The 17971-nt window shown below is 41.7% G+C and overlaps 2 protein-coding genes across 2 annotated transcripts in view; both read left to right on the top strand.

Moving 5' to 3' along the window:
• The first annotated feature begins 2765 nt into the window (after positions 1–2765).
• On the top strand, positions 2766–14638 carry nudt4a (nudix (nucleoside diphosphate linked moiety X)-type motif 4a). Its single transcript, XM_080761783.1, has 5 exons — positions 2766–3197; positions 8823–8933; positions 9695–9739; positions 9890–9977; positions 12708–14638. The coding sequence occupies exons 1-5, from the start codon at positions 3099–3101 to the stop codon at positions 12935–12937; spliced, it is 573 nt and encodes a 190-aa protein (XP_080617909.1). The 5' UTR covers positions 2766–3098; the 3' UTR covers positions 12938–14638.
• A 308-nt stretch (positions 14639–14946) lies between these two features.
• The window catches only part of eea1 (early endosome antigen 1), a 33307-nt gene continuing 30282 nt past the window's right edge, over positions 14947–17971 (top strand). Inside the window, exon 1 of the mRNA XM_080761090.1 lies at positions 14947–15067. Within this exon, the coding sequence (XP_080617216.1) occupies positions 15044–15067 (24 nt within the window). The 5' untranslated portion in view covers positions 14947–15043. The remainder of the gene's footprint in view (positions 15068–17971) is intronic.

Raw genomic sequence — 17971 nt, 5'->3', positions numbered from 1 at the left:
GGCAAGTGCTACGGGCTAAGATGGAGTTTGAAGAGGTGGGTTTTCAGACTATGGCGGAAGTGAGTCTGCAGTTCTGATTGCAATGGAAAGTGAATTCCATAGTTTTGGAGCCAGAAGGGAGAAGAGTTTGGGACGTGTGTTGTCCAGGTGTTTTTAGTGAATGTACTTCCAGCTTCCCTGCGTTGGCTGATCTGAGCGCGTGGGAAGGTTTGTAGGGTCCGATCTTACTATTTAAGTTGAAAACAACTCAGTTTAGCTCTGTATGGATGTGTTTTTGTGGCATGTGCGTACTGTACATCCTGCAGCATACCAGTGCCTGAGGACCTGTCTGCCTTGCCCTTTTTTGCCCAATGTTATCTTTCCTCTCAAGACTACACCATGGGCCTTTTGTTGGCAGTTGTTTCCTGATCAGACTGGTTTTATATATGAGGTATGCCACTGCCTATCCCTGTACGAAAAACTTGGATTATCCACTTTCAATCTGTAAAGTTTTTGTTTCATAAAGGTCCACCGTAGACATGTTATGAGCTACTTCCTGCATATCAGCAGGAGGTTGCTTTACTGATAACGAGCGCTTCCAAACTCTGATGACACTTAAAATAAATCACCTGCAAGGATTTCTTGACAGGAAGTAGCTCATAACATGTCTACGGTGGATTTTTATGAAACAAACACTTTGCAGATAGATATTCAAGCTTTTCGCACAGCTTCAATATTGGTGATGTTGACGTTGTTCAATTAGCTATGACTTTTCTGTTTGGATGAATGGGCTGTCAATGGGACGTTGCTAGTTAGCACCTTGCTGGCAAGATGACAGCCATGTGCATAAGGTCAATGCCCCCTGTACCTACCCACACTCAATTTATTGTCTCCACCAGGCCGAAGGCATGGGGAGAGACCGAGAGAGTATGTTTTGCACTCTGTCCGTCCGTGTGTGTGTGTGCAGTTGCACTGGAAAGTGTATTTGGATGGCTGGTGCAAGGAGAAGTCACCACGCTAAATATCATAACTGAAGTTGTGGAGTGATGCCTATTCCCACTATAGGCTGAGGAAGAAATGCCACTTGACAGTTTTCAAATCAGCCTCATGGTGGCGCTACAACAGGCCAAGTTGCGTCTCACACACACACACACACACACACACACGCACACGCACACGCACACGCACACGCACACGCACACACACACACACACACACACACACACACACACACACACACACACACACACACACAGTCAGTCAGTCAGTCAGTCAGTCACACACACACACACACACACACGGACCACTACCAGTTGACCTGTAGTAAGTCTCATGGTCGGGGGGGTAGGACCAAGTCTCATGGGATTTGGGATTTGTTTATAAACATTTTGGTATTTGTTTATAAACATTTGTGATTTGTTTATAAACATTTGTGATTTGTTTATAAACATTTTGGGATTTGTTTATAAACATTTGGGATTTGTTTACAAACATTTGGGATTTGTTTATAAACATTTGGGATTTGTAAGTCTCATGGGGGGGGGGTAGGACCACTTCCAGTTGACCTGTAGTAAGTCTCATAGTCGGGGGGGTAGGACCAAGTCTCATGGGATTTGTGATTTGTTTATAAACATTTTGGTATTTGTTTATAAACATTTGTGATTTGTTTATAAACATTTGTGATTTGTTTATAAACATTTGTGATTTGTTTATAAACATTTGGGATTTGTTTACAAACATTTGGGATTTGTTTATAAACATTTGGGATTTGTAAGTCTCATGGGGGGGGGGGTAGGACCACTTCCAGTTGACCTGTAGTAAGTCTCATGGTCGGGGGGGTAGGACCAAGTCTCATGGGATTTGGGATTTGTTTATAAACATTTTGGTATTTGTTTATAAACATTTGTGATTTGTTTATAAACATTTGTGATTTGTTTATAAACATTTGTGATTTGTTTATAAACATTTGGGGATTTGTTTATAAACATTTGGGATTTGTTTACAAACATTTGGGATTTGTTTATAAACATTTGGGATTTGTAAGTCTCATGGGGGGGGTAGGACACACGCGCGCACACACACACACACACACACACACACACACACACACACACACACACACACACACACACACACACACACACACACACACACACACACACACACACACACACACACACACACACACACACACACACACACACACACACACTTATGCAGCCAATGTTTTGCAGTCAGTTACATTTTAGGAGATTACCATAAAAAACTATTTTAACAGCCAGTCAGTGACTGCAAGACAAAAATAGCAGGACGCATTGTGCAACATGCATTCCCTCTACTGGTGGATAGATGTAATACAACAGTGTACTGTAGGCCTACATGTAGGCTACATGCACCAGAGTGACCACTGACCGCCACTGACCAACCAGACACACAATTAAAGGTAGCTGAGCATAGACATAATATTAAATAAAAAGGTTTCTGTTCTATTTTCTTTCAATTGCACATTTATTTATTTATTTTTTCATTAATTTATTATTTCATTCATTAATTTATTTATTTTTTAGATTATGGCAGTTTTAGCCCTCCATATCGTGGCCCTCCGAGTGCTTCAACGTTGGAGAGCCTCGCTGGGGGCTGGGCTTGACTAACACACGTAAACACCACACTCGTAACCTCGTGTCACCAGCTTAGGCTTTCCCAAAATTCCCACACTCGTGTTGCGGCGGTGCTGCACACAGCTCTGAGGTCAGCTGGTTGCATGTCGCTGCTTTGCTCATGTGCACTAATGTGACAGGTCTGTTGGGAGTGGGACTGCTCAATGTTGACAGCCAGCGGCACTATAAGCATGGGCATGGAGGTTATGGGTAGGTAGGTACTAGAATATGATTTGCGATCATACACATGCAGGCACAGCTAGTGTTGTCTACGACCACCAGGAATGAATAAAGAGCGCACATTTAAATCACGGGATTCTCTGAAGAAGTGCTTGTGGGTAAGTGCTTGTGTCCTACACTTGGGCAAGCTGGCAATACAGGCGATCAGTTCGGGTACTGGATCCTGGTTTCGATAAAGTACACATCTTTGACGCCTCCCTGGTCCTCGAAGATTTGGAATATATGATGAAGTTTAAGCCCAACCAGACACGGACTTATGACGGGGAAGGCTTCAAGAGACGAGCGGCGTGTTTATGCTTCAAGAATGAAAAAGAGGACGAGGTAGGTTATCTCGTCATCTGTATCTAGGGGCGATGTAGCTTTGGTTTGGTCCATATAAACTCTAATGCGTTTCATTTAGACGCATTAGAGCTATGGATCAGAGGCTAGGGGCGATGTAAGTTGCTTTCAAATCGATAAACCGGGGCGCGATATCTCCAATATTGGAGATTGTAAGGCTATTTTTGATTGATTGAAGTATTTATTAACATTTTGCAGAATTACAGTACATTTCAAGCACAACTCAATACAAAAACTGTTAACTTTTTTTAAATTGATTTATTGATTGAATCTGCATATTTATTTGTACCGATCGTTATGGTTCAAACTGATCACAGTACAGTAGTCACTCGTTATGGTTCAAACTGATCACAGTAGGCCTACAGTAGCCTACAACAACAGTGATGCAAATAGACTGCATCCTGCATCCTTAGACTCACCTATTTATTAATATTTTATCACTGTCTGCAACACCTATTGAACCAATATCTGCAGTTTAACCAACTGATCCCAGTAAAGCCTTACAAGACAACACCTACACTGTATAAAAACATGCAATCCAGTTCAACCAACGGATCCCAGTATAGTAGCCTACTTCCAGGGTTGTAACCGTTGTATGGTTTACCAGGCTATGCTGGTAGACAAGACAAGACAACACCTATAGTTTTATTGATTGAATAGATTATTAGAGAGAATGTATACAAACACTCAGTCCAAAAGGGATAGCACCAAAAAAAAGTCCTTGTTTCCATTTAGGCCCTATGCACTCAATTCATAGACATGACATGAACAATAACAACAGAAATCAATATCATATACTAAAAAATAAATACTAATCCATGACAACACAGTAAAAATAAAAACGGGGAAAGGGAAAAAGGGGGGGTGATAATTTCCTCTCCCTTGAGCGGCGCCTGCTGAAAAGTGGATTGTCAGGCCTGTTTTAAAAGATGCAAGAGATTTGCATTTTTTGAGGGAATGCACCACGCTTGGGTGGAATTGACCCATATTTGTATTTATTTTGTTTTGAAAATGGGTGGTACCAGATTGATTGTTGTTCTCGCTCCCTCTAGTATTGTAGCCGTGGGTACTTTTTTTAGGTAGTTACTAGTTAGTCAGGTATGCGGGCACGAGGGCAAGGTTGCATTTACAATTTTGAAGGTCAAGCCCATTTTCAATTGCTTAAAGGAACACTTTTCAACATATGTTAATATAATTGGTCCTCAAATAATCATGATAAAATGGCACAATTATGTTCTACTCAGTCTGTGTGTGACTGTCATAGGAGGGCTGTGGGCAGTTCAGAAACCCGTCCACCAGTGACATCATCGTTAGGCAGATGTTTTTTTACAATATTTATTACAATATTTTTTTACAAAAATGTTTAGATTGGTATTATCGTGAGAACGATGGCTTCTATTTTCACATTGCAACTTTTCAGGACTAGAAAGCCTGCAGTTTCTATTAACTGGGATTCCCTATCGATGATGGTGGTGTTTCTGAACTGCCCACAGCCCTCCTTTGAGACACAGAGTAGAATAAATTGTGCCATTTTATCATGATTATTAGTGAGAACCTATTATATGAATATAGGTTCAAAAGTGGTGAAGTGTTTAACTCTGTCTTGACTTCTACCTGGAGCCAGTTTAGAGTAGCAAAATGGGTGGTAAGAGGTGGGTCATATGGGCCCCAGTTTGAGAAGTATAGTCAAATTAGTTTGTTTTGGGAGGTTTGAAGCTTAGTCTTATGTAACATTGGGATGCTGGAGAACCAGGAGGTGGAAGCATAATCAAAGGATATTATAGATTCATGTTCAGTTCAACATTTCTAAACATCTGGTTTGAAGACACTGACACACTCTCACTCACTCACACGCGCGCGCACACACACACACACACACACACACACACACACACACACACACACACACACACACACACACACACACACACACACACACACACACACACACACACACACACGCCTACGAAATCGCATAATTGTTGTGAGTGTAGATCATCATTTAGAAACAAAGTGACTTGTCTTTTAGTTGTACCGGATATCTTCTCCACTAGTCCCTCCCTGCATACTGTGCTCAGTGCTGTACCGTACTGCTGCGCCCTGTGTATGTGTGTGCACATGTGTGTGTGTGTGTGTGTGTGTGTGTGTGTGTGTGTGTGTGTGTGTGTGTGTGTGTGTGTGTGTGTGTGTGTGTGTGTGTGTGTGTGAAGTGAAAAGGGGAGGGGCCGGGGAATGGGGAATTTGTGATGTAATGTGCGTCACAGCGAAATGTTGCACAATAACAGTGTGTGTGACAAAAGTAATGTTTTTACAGTAAATATGGCAGTTGTGGGGAAGCGATGTAGTATGGATTGGGGTGGCGGGCAGGATTCTTTGTGCATGGAGAGATGTGTGCTAACGGAGTGGGTTGGTAGGAGAGCTTGTACCCCCTTTCCATTAGGGTAGAAGGATATGATGTTCTTTTATTAGCATAATGGGCTTAATAATAATGAAATTAAAAATACATTTTCACACTTTTAGACCACGTCTGTGGTCATCATATGGGTATACCTAACAATGGATGGCAAAACATTTGGACATTTTTCATTTTTGTGTATTTTTATATAAAAAGTCTAATTTGAATTACTTCCTGAAAAAACGAAAACGTCTTGCATGATGACGTGTCAAGGCCCACATCAATAAAAGCCAATGCAAATGAAGCTCACCCGTTTGATTCCCATTGCTGCATCGTCCAGTCCAAACACAGGTGGTTTTGATTACAAACTACTCCGTTTTTAATCCCATTCAAGATGACATCCAGAGTTCCAGACAGTATTACTCTGTTTAAACTTCAGCAGCACGCTAAAATATGTATCTGAAAACATTATAGGATAGAATGAGCCTTGCTGCCTGTCGCTCTGTGACTTTGTTTACAAACAGATCTGCTTGTGAGTGCAGTGAAAGAAATTGGCATCCATTGTTAGGTATGCCCATATGATGACCACGGATATGGTCTAAAAGTGTGTAAAACATATTTTTAATTTCACTATGCCTTTAAGCCTCTTGGGCATGGTGCACCACTTTTGCTCTTGTGTTTCATTCAAGAGTCGTTGGTGGAGTATGATCTATAGTAATCCCTTTTTCACACCTGCTGTAATAGATCTGTCCACCACGTACCCAGTGTACAATTTTCTCCAACATGTCAGTTAACTTGGTAGACTGCTGTGGCCAGGTGGAATAAGTTCTCGTAAGCTTAATGCAGCACAATAACAGCACTGTGAGAGGAGATGTGAAAATACGACATTGCTTAATGGTGAAAGAGTAGCTTTTTAATCGGTTTGTTTTATTCCAGTAATGCCTGATACTGGGACATCCCCAGTAACTATTGGGGATTGTTCTTCTTGTGAGTGTGATATGATGGTATCATTCTAATGGGGGGCACTGACTTTTACACATGGTAAAGGCCATAGAGGAATATTTAGTCTGACCCCCCCTCACAACTCTTCCTGAAAAAGTGTCTGCTGGGAGTGGGGACATTAAAGCCTTATTTATACTGATTGTACGACAGTGTTGCGTGCCAAAAATAGATTATCTACAAGCGCACAATGCATCGTGGAATCCGTCCTCCAATGAAGTATAAATCATGCTTTGGCCTAGCTCTGCTCTACTAAGCTGTTTTGGTTTCATTCAGAATGGCAACTGCTGAACCAGTGCTTTTTGTAAAGCCTGCTTGGCTGTGAGTGTACTATATGGCTGTGCACGCAGCACACGTCGCTCCGTGAGAGTGTGTTACACATTATGTGTGTGTCCATGTCGTGCCCATATGCGTGTACAATTGTTGCAGTAAGAGTGCGGCCAGTGTTTCTGTAACCTCAGGGCTCTACACAGACCCATTCTGTGGGACAGAGGCTAAAATGATCCCTGCCCCTACCCTAATGCTTTTATTTACTAACCCCTTCCTTGCACTCATAGCCATGGGCACACATGTTCACATTACATGCGCCTTCACCTATGCTAGACTAAACTCCAGTTTGAGAATTTTTATTCTGAGTTAGATTTGTATGTTTAAAAGCTTTTCTACATTCTTGGTTGGTTTATTCGGGATGAAAAATAGGAAGGTGTGACATGGCTGGCTGCATGGTGACCTATACAAACTTTTACAGGTATATATATATATATATTTCAAATCAGTTGGCTACATTTTCTTGAATTTGTCTGTTTTAATGTTTGTTAAAGATCATGTCAATGATTCATAATCAGGCCATAGACAATTCATCTGTCATAGTCCTTTGTTTAGCTGTGAATGGGTTCTGTCTTCTGTATAGGTATAGGTCTGCCTAATTTAACATGGGCAATATTAACTTTAGGTAAACATTAAACAAGCACTCTGAAGGTTTTCATTGCCAGTATGTATATTACAGAACTACGCTTCTGAACATTAAACATCATGTGATAGGATTTTATTTGGTCTGTTATTCTTACACAACAATTGACTTGAGTTATTAATATTCATTGCCTTCTGAGCTGCTGGGGGTACATTTTGAGTAGCTAGGTAAAAACATAGTACTGGGCTATAACACCCCCTCCTTTCCCTATAAATGTGTGCACATGCTTGTACACAGTATAGTAACCTGCCTGGGTTCATTGAGTAGTAGTGGGTTAACTTGGGGAGTTAGGGCTGATATATACTTAGTTGCACGCGGGTGTAGCATGCTGCAAATAGCAGAAGAATCGTGTTAGCTTGTAATTGTTATTTTTAGTTCACGGCTCCCGCATACAACTATAACTCAAGCTTTAGATGCCAAATGGGTGCCAGACAGTGCTCAAAAGGTGTGTCACACGCTCACGCTCATGCATGTTAAGAATGTACTTCAGTTATCCAAAGCAGTAAACAGGAACTTTTTTGTGATCCTCTTATGTAATGTAATAGTTTGCTAATTATTTTCAAGGCTTATTTTAAGACTTGATAACCCCAGCTAATTCTGAGAGTGAAGTTGATTTCATTAATGGTATGGATTGCAGTGCAGTCTGTAAACCAATATTAGAATGTAGCCGAATCTTCCTCCTGACATGGTTAGTGAATGAGTTACAGGCGTGAAGTTTCAAAGGAATTCAGTCAATGAGTCAATATAATTTTGCTGCAACAACTAGATACTATCTTTGCTGGTGGCCAAGGAGACATTATTATTACAGATCGGATTACGGATTCATAGATCTTTCAAGCTTCACTGTTCTTTCCTGCAGGCACATTATGCTAATTGTAAACTGTGCAAGGGTGACTGGAGGGTTATGTTACTCCCTGAGCCTGTAATGTAGAATATAATACAGGCTGGCCTGGCTCTTTAATCAACTCTTGATGTCAAAAGAGTTGTAGAACAGAAATTAGGTGAAAGATTAGTTGATTAGTGCACTGCAGAGTCAGACTTTTAGTATCTACTTGTCTATATAGTATCTAGCATGCTGAATGAATAGTGACAATGACATACAGTACTTGGCCCTTTCAGGATTCTGAACTCGGGCATGCTTAAGTTCTGGCACCCCTAAGCACAGGATGGAGGGATGGGGGAACTGGTGGTGGTGATCATGGCACTCTGCTGGCAACAGATATTTATCGTGTCTGTCTGACAGGTGCTACTAGTAAGCAGCAGTCGACATCCTGACCAGTGGATTGTGCCAGGAGGAGGCATGGAGCCAGAGGAGGAGCCCTGTTGTGCTGCTGTAAGAGAGGTGTATGAGGAGGTGAGCTTGTCCACGGGAGAATTATGACAGAATCACGCACGCACACACGCACACGCACACACACATCAACTAACTGGTAACATGGCATCTTCTACCATTGGCTGTTGGCAAGTTGCATTCCCTACAATTCAAAATGTAATTTACATTGTGGTCTGTTGTTGGATGAGAATAGTTTAAAAATATCCCTGTCAAAACAACTACAACTTGCCAGTTTATCACTTGGTATACTGTGTGTCTGTGTCTCGGTTTGTCATATGATCCACGCTCGTCTAACCAGATACTGGGGGACTCTTGGGGGAGCAGCCATGCCAGACGAATTATGGCATTCCCCATGGTTCAAAAGACCTAAACCAAGGCCATTGGTTCCTGGATTGCTGCCAGGTGTTACCCGTCTCCCAGTTAGCAGGGAGATGTTTTCAATGCATGAGTCGCTTGTGACTTGGGACATTCTGTATTTACTCCATAATTACAGTGGCATAAGAGTGATACAATTTGAAGTCCTAAAACCTGGAAGTGAGTTTGTAGTAGCTCCTTCTTTTCTAGAGGTCTTTTCTTGGAATAAGGTCTGTGTGAAGCTTGGTTGTGGACAACAATATACCCAGTTGAGAATGCAAATGTATTTGAGAGCAGTGACATAACATTCAGTTCAGGTGCAGTACAGGGATCTCAGGGTCACAGGGTCCTATATGATGCTTACATGTTTAGTGTCAGTAACCAGTGTATGACTAATTTTCTTAATTTCTATCTGTCGGTCTACACAGGCTGGTGTGAAGGGAAAACTTGGCAGACTACTAGGGGTTTTCGAGGTAAACTTAACCTATAATGCAGCATGGATTAAAGCGTCACAGTATTTCAAATATTTTTGTCCCTTTTATATGAAAGCCACACATGCAACGTATAAACGCAGCTTATTGCAACAATGTAAACTAATTATGTAATTATGTCAATCTTTGTAGCACAACCGGGACAGAAAGCACAGGACATATGTCTACATCCTCACTGTGACTGAGACGCTGGAGGCCTGGGAGGATGCTGTCAACATTGGTATGCTTCTACTGTACATTAAAGCTAAAAGCTAACTCCATTACTTGCAGGCATTATGAATGAAGCAGTTGTTGTACAATACGTGTGTCTCGCCATCACACAGTTACTAGTCTAGAAGGTTGTATCAGGATAAGGATTCAACTTAATTGAGGTCCCATATAGTTCTCAAGATACCCAAAGGACAGGCGCACTCATGCACTTGTATCAGCATATCTTTGTCTTTAAACCATGTCAAGGTCAAGGAAACATAACAATTATTATTAGAATAAAGGTAATTGTTTTCTTCAATAAGTTTATGGAATTTACCGTAATATCTAATTCAATGTGTAAGCATAACAGAGATATTTTAAGGTCATGCACCTTTTGAAGTTGACCACGTTTATGAGTGTCATCTAGAGTTACAAGCAGATTTCAGCAGTCAAGAAGTAATTTACTGGTGCCGTTTTACCACAGCGTTACGGCGTAGCACACAATTTGTTAAGACAGTTTTCAAAAATAACTTTGAAGTATTGGCTTCAGGGTGCCGGTTACATTTATAGAGAAAAGTTATCTAAAAACAAAAGGTTTGTCCCTAACAAAGAGAAAACAAAAATACAATTACTAAACCCTAACTAACCTAACTAACAAAATTACAATAAGGAGAGGGAGAACAAAAAGGCCTAACACCCCTACAGGATGGCAGTGGCAGGGAGTTGCATCAGGTAAATAAATGCAAATAGAATAAGAATAACAGCAAACTCTGTACTCTTAAAGGTAAACAAACTGAAAGGCTGAAATTAACTCTAAGGAATGGCTGGGAATTAACAAAAGAACACAGGATAACTAAGGTAAACCTTACTGGAACAAAATATGGCTCAACTCAGAATAAACAAACTAAAGCAAAATAGAAAGGCAGGCAAATGGTGGAGGACAAGTAGCCTGGCGCGGCCAGACTCATAGCTCATAGCATAGATCTGTGCACTTGAACCGGAGTTTCCTCAATCAAAGTAATTTTAAATTGGTTTAAATTTTAAACCAAACTTTGGACAATTATGAATGTGTTGATTGAAGGAATGTGATAATTAGTAACATAAAACCCAAGAGAGGAAAACTGTGCAGGAGGACCTGTGTGTGTGTGTGTGTGTGTGTGTGTGGGGGGGGGGTTTGAATGTCTTCACTCAACACGTGTGGCTGTCATAAGAGTTCCCTAGTCACCTGACCCATGGCCCTAAAATATTGACTGAAAAAATGTAGTAACTTGTTTGCACACCCCAACCACCTGTTAACCACTTGAGCCCTATTTCATACATCGTCACTAGCATTTTACTGGAAGTAAAATAGGCGAATGGTTAATGCCAGTTCCGCAGCATTAGTTGTTTGTCTCAGTTGAATTTGCCTCGTTACCCAGGCTTTTATTTTCGTGAGATTAAGTGAGTTTCAGGAGTTCATTTGACTTTTCAATTCTAGTTCTATAATATCAGGAGTCGATGCATTATATTGTACCAGGATTATCTTTTCTTGTTTATATCTCATCACTTGAACATCGAAAATCTTTCTTACAAGGCAATGTCTGTATATCCAGTTGCTGGACTGTATCCAAATAGAATTAGCATAATTCGTTTTTATATATTGGTTCAAATCAAATCAAACTTTATTTATAAAGCACATTTACAAAGACCAAGGGTCAACCAAAGTGCTGTACAGGATCAGGTAAAAGAAAAAGACAAAAATAGCATGGTATAACAACACAAACAAAAGGTTGCTACTTGCTATATAACATTTGACAAGGGACACAGTAATTTAAAACTTGAACTATTTGCAGCTGGTCTGGAAAGAAAGTAGTGTTCCTTCAAATATAAATATAGTAGTAAAATATAGTAGTGCCTGTTCACGAGGGACAGTTATCGTCACAGATCACCACGGCCCCCCTCCATGCTTGTCCTCTCTTGCCCTATGCAAGGACCATAACTATGTCAGAAGGACTCCAGTGGTCTCGTGTTATTTACTCCTTTACTCAAAGGTCAACAGTAGAGCAGTGGTTCTCTAACATTTTAATGTCAAGGACCCCCAAAGGTATATGTATTTGGCCCCTTAATGTCAAAGGTCATGGTAATATACGGCGTGCTATTAAAAGTGAGGGGACAGCAGTGTATAAATAACTCCAGGTGACAGTTTACTGGACAGATTATGTTTATGGAAGATGCTTTATGGACGAGTTGAGTGACATGATGGCTTCATAAACACTAGCTGAAGTATGTCAAACTTGTATGCTTCAACAGTGAAGTAAATGCTCTGCATAATTTCTGAGCAGGTTGTATAACTAGTGTTAAATATTTTCAAATGAATTTACATTTTGATCTTCTTCCTCTTGTAAACGTGTAGTCATCCGCCTCTTAGTGCTTTTGTGAATTGCTTAAATTAACCACTTAAACCAATTATAGGTAGGTAGTAGGTACCCTGATTAATTCCCCTCTACACTAAATATCTTTGTCAAAATAAGGTGCAACATGTTATCTTGTTCTGTAGATCATTTATGTTTTAACATTTTTTGAAGATTCTACTCTATAATGACGAAATAGGGACACCGCAATACTACCAAAAAGAGATACTGCCTGTGTTACTCACACACAGCACACAGCCATGTCTAGCAGCTAGGTGCTGTTCCACAGTATCTTTGACCAAGTGCATTAGCTAAATGTGATGTAGATAATATTATACCTCCCCCTCTCCTTTCTTTCACTCTGTTGACAGGAAGAAAACGTAAGTGGTTCAAGATTGACGAGGCCATCAGAGTTCTGCAGAGCCACAAGCCTGTCCATGCAGACTACCTACGCAGACTTACAGCTACCGGTAACCCCACCTGCTGCAGTCCTATGTGTAGCCCCACTAATGGCAACACGGTGATGTCTCCTGTGACGGACAACAATGGTCCTCGCTACGTTTGCTCCACACAGGGTTCAGATGATCTACTCAACAGATAGGACAGTTGTCAGCGTTTGCCATCATTTGGCTCCTAAAAGGTCTCAGATTGGACATATCTACTGACAAGACATTTGCATGAAATACAATACTAACACACACATACAGTGTATGCGTTTTCACACACTTAAAATGTACAGGGCAGACTTTCTAACTTTCTTGAGTGGGCTCAAAGAGTGCCAAAATATGTTAAGTGTATTTAATATTTTATATTAATTATTTTTAAAGAACCATCACCAGCTAATAGATACAGTATGCAACTTCAAAGCCTACCGCTCTTAACAGGAATTTCTCAGTCCCCTGCTTTTTTTCATTCCTACATTCTGAACAATACTTGGATACTTGATGGCGTGCAGCCTTGCACACAGTGTTTGAGTGGTTTCCTTGAGGCCAGCAGAGGGAAGTGTTTGCTCTGAAAGGAAGCCGTGCCCCTGTGATGACTCACTGCCAAATAATGTCTGTGTATAACACTTTTCACTGTAATAAAGACAGCTACTGTATCATGTCTAAGAATATTGGGCTGCAACTCAGTTTGACAGAAGGGCCACATGTGCACAAGCACTGACACACACACACACACACACACACAGTGTAACTGTGTAGCTAGTTACTGCATCAAAAGTGTTATTTGCTTACAGTATATGTAATATGTTGCCAATCTGATTGCTGCTTGCTTATATTGTAACAGAGTATAGGGATGCTCCGATCAGGTTTTTTGGGACCGATCCCGATCACTGATTGTTTTTCTCATGATTGGCCAATACCGATCTTGTGCGTAAGAAGACATTTTGAATATTTCCAAAATTATAATAATTATGTAAAAACCCACGTCAAATCTGTTCCTGTGTGTGTGGGGAGGAAGGGGCCTGTCACAATACCACTTAAATGGTATAAAACATCGGTTTCTCCAGATTCACTAAATTCACTAAATTGCCAATCACAGATAAGGTAAATTGCCGATCACCGATAGTCATTTGGAGGCCGATTGGTCGATCACCGATCGGTGGCCGATTGATCGGAGCATCTCTATAATACAGACTAGTCGATTGCTGTCTTTAGATGGTTTTCAAAGTGATGACACCTCCATTTGTCTTCCCCAATTTAATCTAAACTCCTAAATGTAACAACCACCAAAGAAAGACAGTTTTACATAGCACAATCATATGGACAGTATTATATGCAAGAATGTAGCTTTTGATTACTTTTGTTTATTTTTATCTCCAGGCCGGCGATGAGGACAGAGATAGTTTTCACCCCTGTGGGTCTGTGTGTGTATTGGCTTGCACAAAGGCAAGCCAAGACACCCATATATGGCCTGGCCTCATAACACCCCTTTCTGTTAAATTGTTTGTTTAGAAATGAATTAGGCACTGGCTGGTATTATAGAATAAATAAAGCATGAAGCTTTAGCTTTACTGATTCATGTAAGTGCCTTTACAATTGTTATATTATGCACCTTTTATTACATTTGGATGCATAACCCAGCTGATTCTCTAAGCAACACACATCGAAACTATCTTAATCCAATCGTGTGTGTGTGCGTGCGTGAGAGAGACAGTGTGATTGAATTAAATGTACAATATTAGTATGCATGGAATGAATACATTTATTTAACAAAATCACTCCCACATATGAACAGTAAAAGTCACATAGACCATACATTTTTCAGTTCAATGGTTTCTGATATTACGTATTATGTGCAGTAGGTCTGTGCGATTACTGTTACCTTACTGAAATATTATTTTCTGTGCCATCTTGTATATAAAATGTTTCAATAAACTCTGTTTTCTTTATTGAACAATTAACATTCAGCATGCCTTTTAGATTTGTATTCAATTCAATTTTACATACAAATTTGTCTTATGACGGAAATCGAGTAGGCTATTATTATTGCCCGAAATATCGATGCACGGGGGTAATGAGGTTAAATGTGCTGTATATTAATATACAGTATGTATGATCAGGCAGGCAGTTCTCAGACCCGCCCATTCGCCGCTGCTCTGCTGTCTGCCTGTGCTGGTCAGGTGTTCGGTTATCAGCGACAGAAACTTTACCTCTGGGACATTGATATTATTTTCGTGGTGACACAGACACACACAGCCAGCACCATGCTCAGACGGATCCTCCAGATGGTGAGTCTTTCTTGGATGAAAGGGGCAGTTTGTTTATGAAACCAACTCGCTTTCCATGCGAAAAGGGGCCTACCGTACTAGTCTGACTCGGGGCGCACGTTTTGTCACGCGGCGTGGCACGGCTGCGACTTTTCCACCCGTAGTGTTTGTGTGTCAAAGAGAAAAGCTCCACCACGCTGTCTGATCGATGACGACGTATCGAGTGCTCCTTTACTGCGACCCCAGAGCTATGTGATGTTAGCTAGCAATGACTGACATGGATGAGGGTGCTTCTCCTTGCCTGCCACCGCGCTGCTGTTATTAATAACTACCAGTTAATGAACAAATACATGTATTTTATTGGCCAGCCTATGTGGTTATAATGTTTGTATTTTACAGTGTGGTTGTGTGTAATTCATTGCCATGTTCGCTTGCTAACGTTGACATTAACGTTAGCCATACAGGCTAGAATACGTTTACCAAGGATTTGTTAGTGACGTCACGTCACTCGTCACAACTAGTAACGGAAGTGTTTGAACCGTGCTGTTCAAAGTTAATTGACGTATGCATGTCAATGACTTCTCCTTTCTCCCAGCTGGAAATAATAATAATAAAAGCGCCCAGGTCTTCCGATTGTGACGTCACTTATCTATTCATTGTAGATATAAGGACTATCCAACGGACTACTGGTTGTTTGTTAAGTGGTTTTAACCCTGGCTTTAAACTACCGGTATACTGTGTTAACCATTTTCACCCAGGCATCCCTGTTTTGGGCATGAAACATCTAGACTAGAGTTTAAAAATAATAATAATTAATTAAATAATGCCAGCTCATACGAGCCCATTGTGGGCTTAATTGTTTCAATAGGTCTTTATGATGTTATGTTAGTTCAGATACATTATTAACCATTGCTTTTATAGCAGCTGTTATTGAGTGTCCTGCTCACATGACTTCTCCCACAACCAAGCAGCCCAGCTACTGCTAGCAAATGACTAGAATAATGTTACTTTATAATGGATCTTGTACAAGAACTGGAAGATGACTCTCCCTTGAGTTTAGATTAGAAACCACAGCCAGGATATATTATCAGTGATGGGTAGGCAAAGCCACACAAATGTATACAACTCGCCCTATTCATTGTAATGACTATGAGAGCTGCTCAACAAAGTGTCTTTTGATAACACAGCTTACAATACTTGGCTGTCTTGTAGAAACTGTAGCTTGGCGTCAATGGCATGAGAGACTGAGGTCTTTTACAAATACATGCGCAGCTGAGTGTGACCGGTGACGTCAGACGCCGGTTTGACAGCTGTCAGAGAGGAACGCTAAGTCAAATCCTCTCATGAACTGAATCTTGTCCGTCTACTAAATCAGAGTTTCTGTATTTGTTCGGAGTAAAAAGAAGTTGCATTGTAGGACTGCTAGCTGGCTTTGGTTTGCCTTTAACCCAGATGCCAGTTAAAAAGCTAGTTGGCTGTGGCTCGTCTTTAGCCTTGACGCTAACGTTTTAGCAAACTTTTAGTTTAATCGTCACCTACACACTTCTTGGTGTTCTACTGGAGTGCACTCACCGCTTCCAGTTGCTGTGGGCGATAGTCCCAGTCGTGGTTTTTCCACTAGAGTGACTGGTTACTGGACCCTCAGCTCTGTCGCCACACTCCACACAAATATGCCTCCCAGGATGGAGGAAATAGGAGGTATCAAAAATGAGCTCCGCTCCATTACAAACTTGGTGAAAGACCTCCTCCTGCGAAAATCGCTCCTCCAAGGCCGGTTGAAATCCCTAGAAACCCCGGGTGCCGGCGCTGTATCCCGGGTGTCCGCCGTGGCAGCCTCTATGCCGGGGTGCAGTGCTGCGAGTACCGGCGGGCGTATACCGGGACCCATCCGCGCCGACTCCTGGTCCTCGGCGGTCAAGGGAAATAATCGGGGGTTCCCTCTCTATGACCCATCGGGGTCGGAGGCCTGGAGCATAGTAGACATGTTCCCGTGCTCCAATGCTTTCACTCCGCTCCAGGAGCTATCGACCACGGCTACTCCGACTCCAAGGAACGCACAGTGCACAGACTCGATGCCCCGACCAGCGAAGCGAAACTTCCCGGACTCCTCTGGCTCTACCTGCTCTCTCACCTCGACTCCCAAGCCCAGGCTTGACGGGGGTCGTGCAGGTAAACGACCCTGTCGTCGTTCACCTAGTAAACCCATACCAAACACTTCCCTATCGATTATCCACCCAGCGCGAGGTAAAGTGATCAGCGCTGCTCCTAGTAAAGAGCCCCCTCCCCCTCCCCGTCCCCGTCCCCCACCACCACACTCATCATATCCAGCTGCGTCCCACTCCCTGTCACTCCATACGAGATCAGCTGCATCGATCTCCCCAGATAACACACACCCCCACTGTTTTACCCCTCCTCCTGATTACATTCTCTTAGGTGATTCCGTGATTCGAGGGGTATCTATCTCGAATTGTATTACTTATTCTTTTTCCGGTGCCAAGATTATTGATCTGATCCCCCACATTCCAGACATTCTCCAACGTCACCCCTCCGCTCACACAGTCTTGATCAACGTGGGCATAAATGATATCAAGCAGCGCCAAGCCTTTAAGATGTGGACTGACTATGAGGCCCTGGCAGACGCGCTTGATAACCTGAATAAATCCGTCATATTTTTAGGATTAATCCCCACTCTCTTTCGAGGCCCAGAAAATTTCAGCCGTGTTATTTGCGCAGATAGGTGGCTGCAAAATTTCTGTCAAGCCTGCGGCCATGGCTATATCACTAACTTTGACAGCTTTTGGAAGAACCCATCACTTTACAGGGACTTAGTGCACCCCAATAATGAAGGGAAAAGAATCCTAGCAAGTAACATCTCCCACCACCTCTCGTCTGTATGACCACTACTACCCACATCAGATACGCCCA

Source organism: Protomyctophum bolini (assembly GCF_963924005.1).
Source record: "Protomyctophum bolini genome assembly, chromosome: 4".
NCBI lineage: Eukaryota > Metazoa > Chordata > Actinopteri > Myctophiformes > Myctophidae > Protomyctophum > Protomyctophum bolini.
Note: the sequence above shows the minus strand (reverse complement) of the source record. Positions and strands in the feature narration are given on the sequence as shown.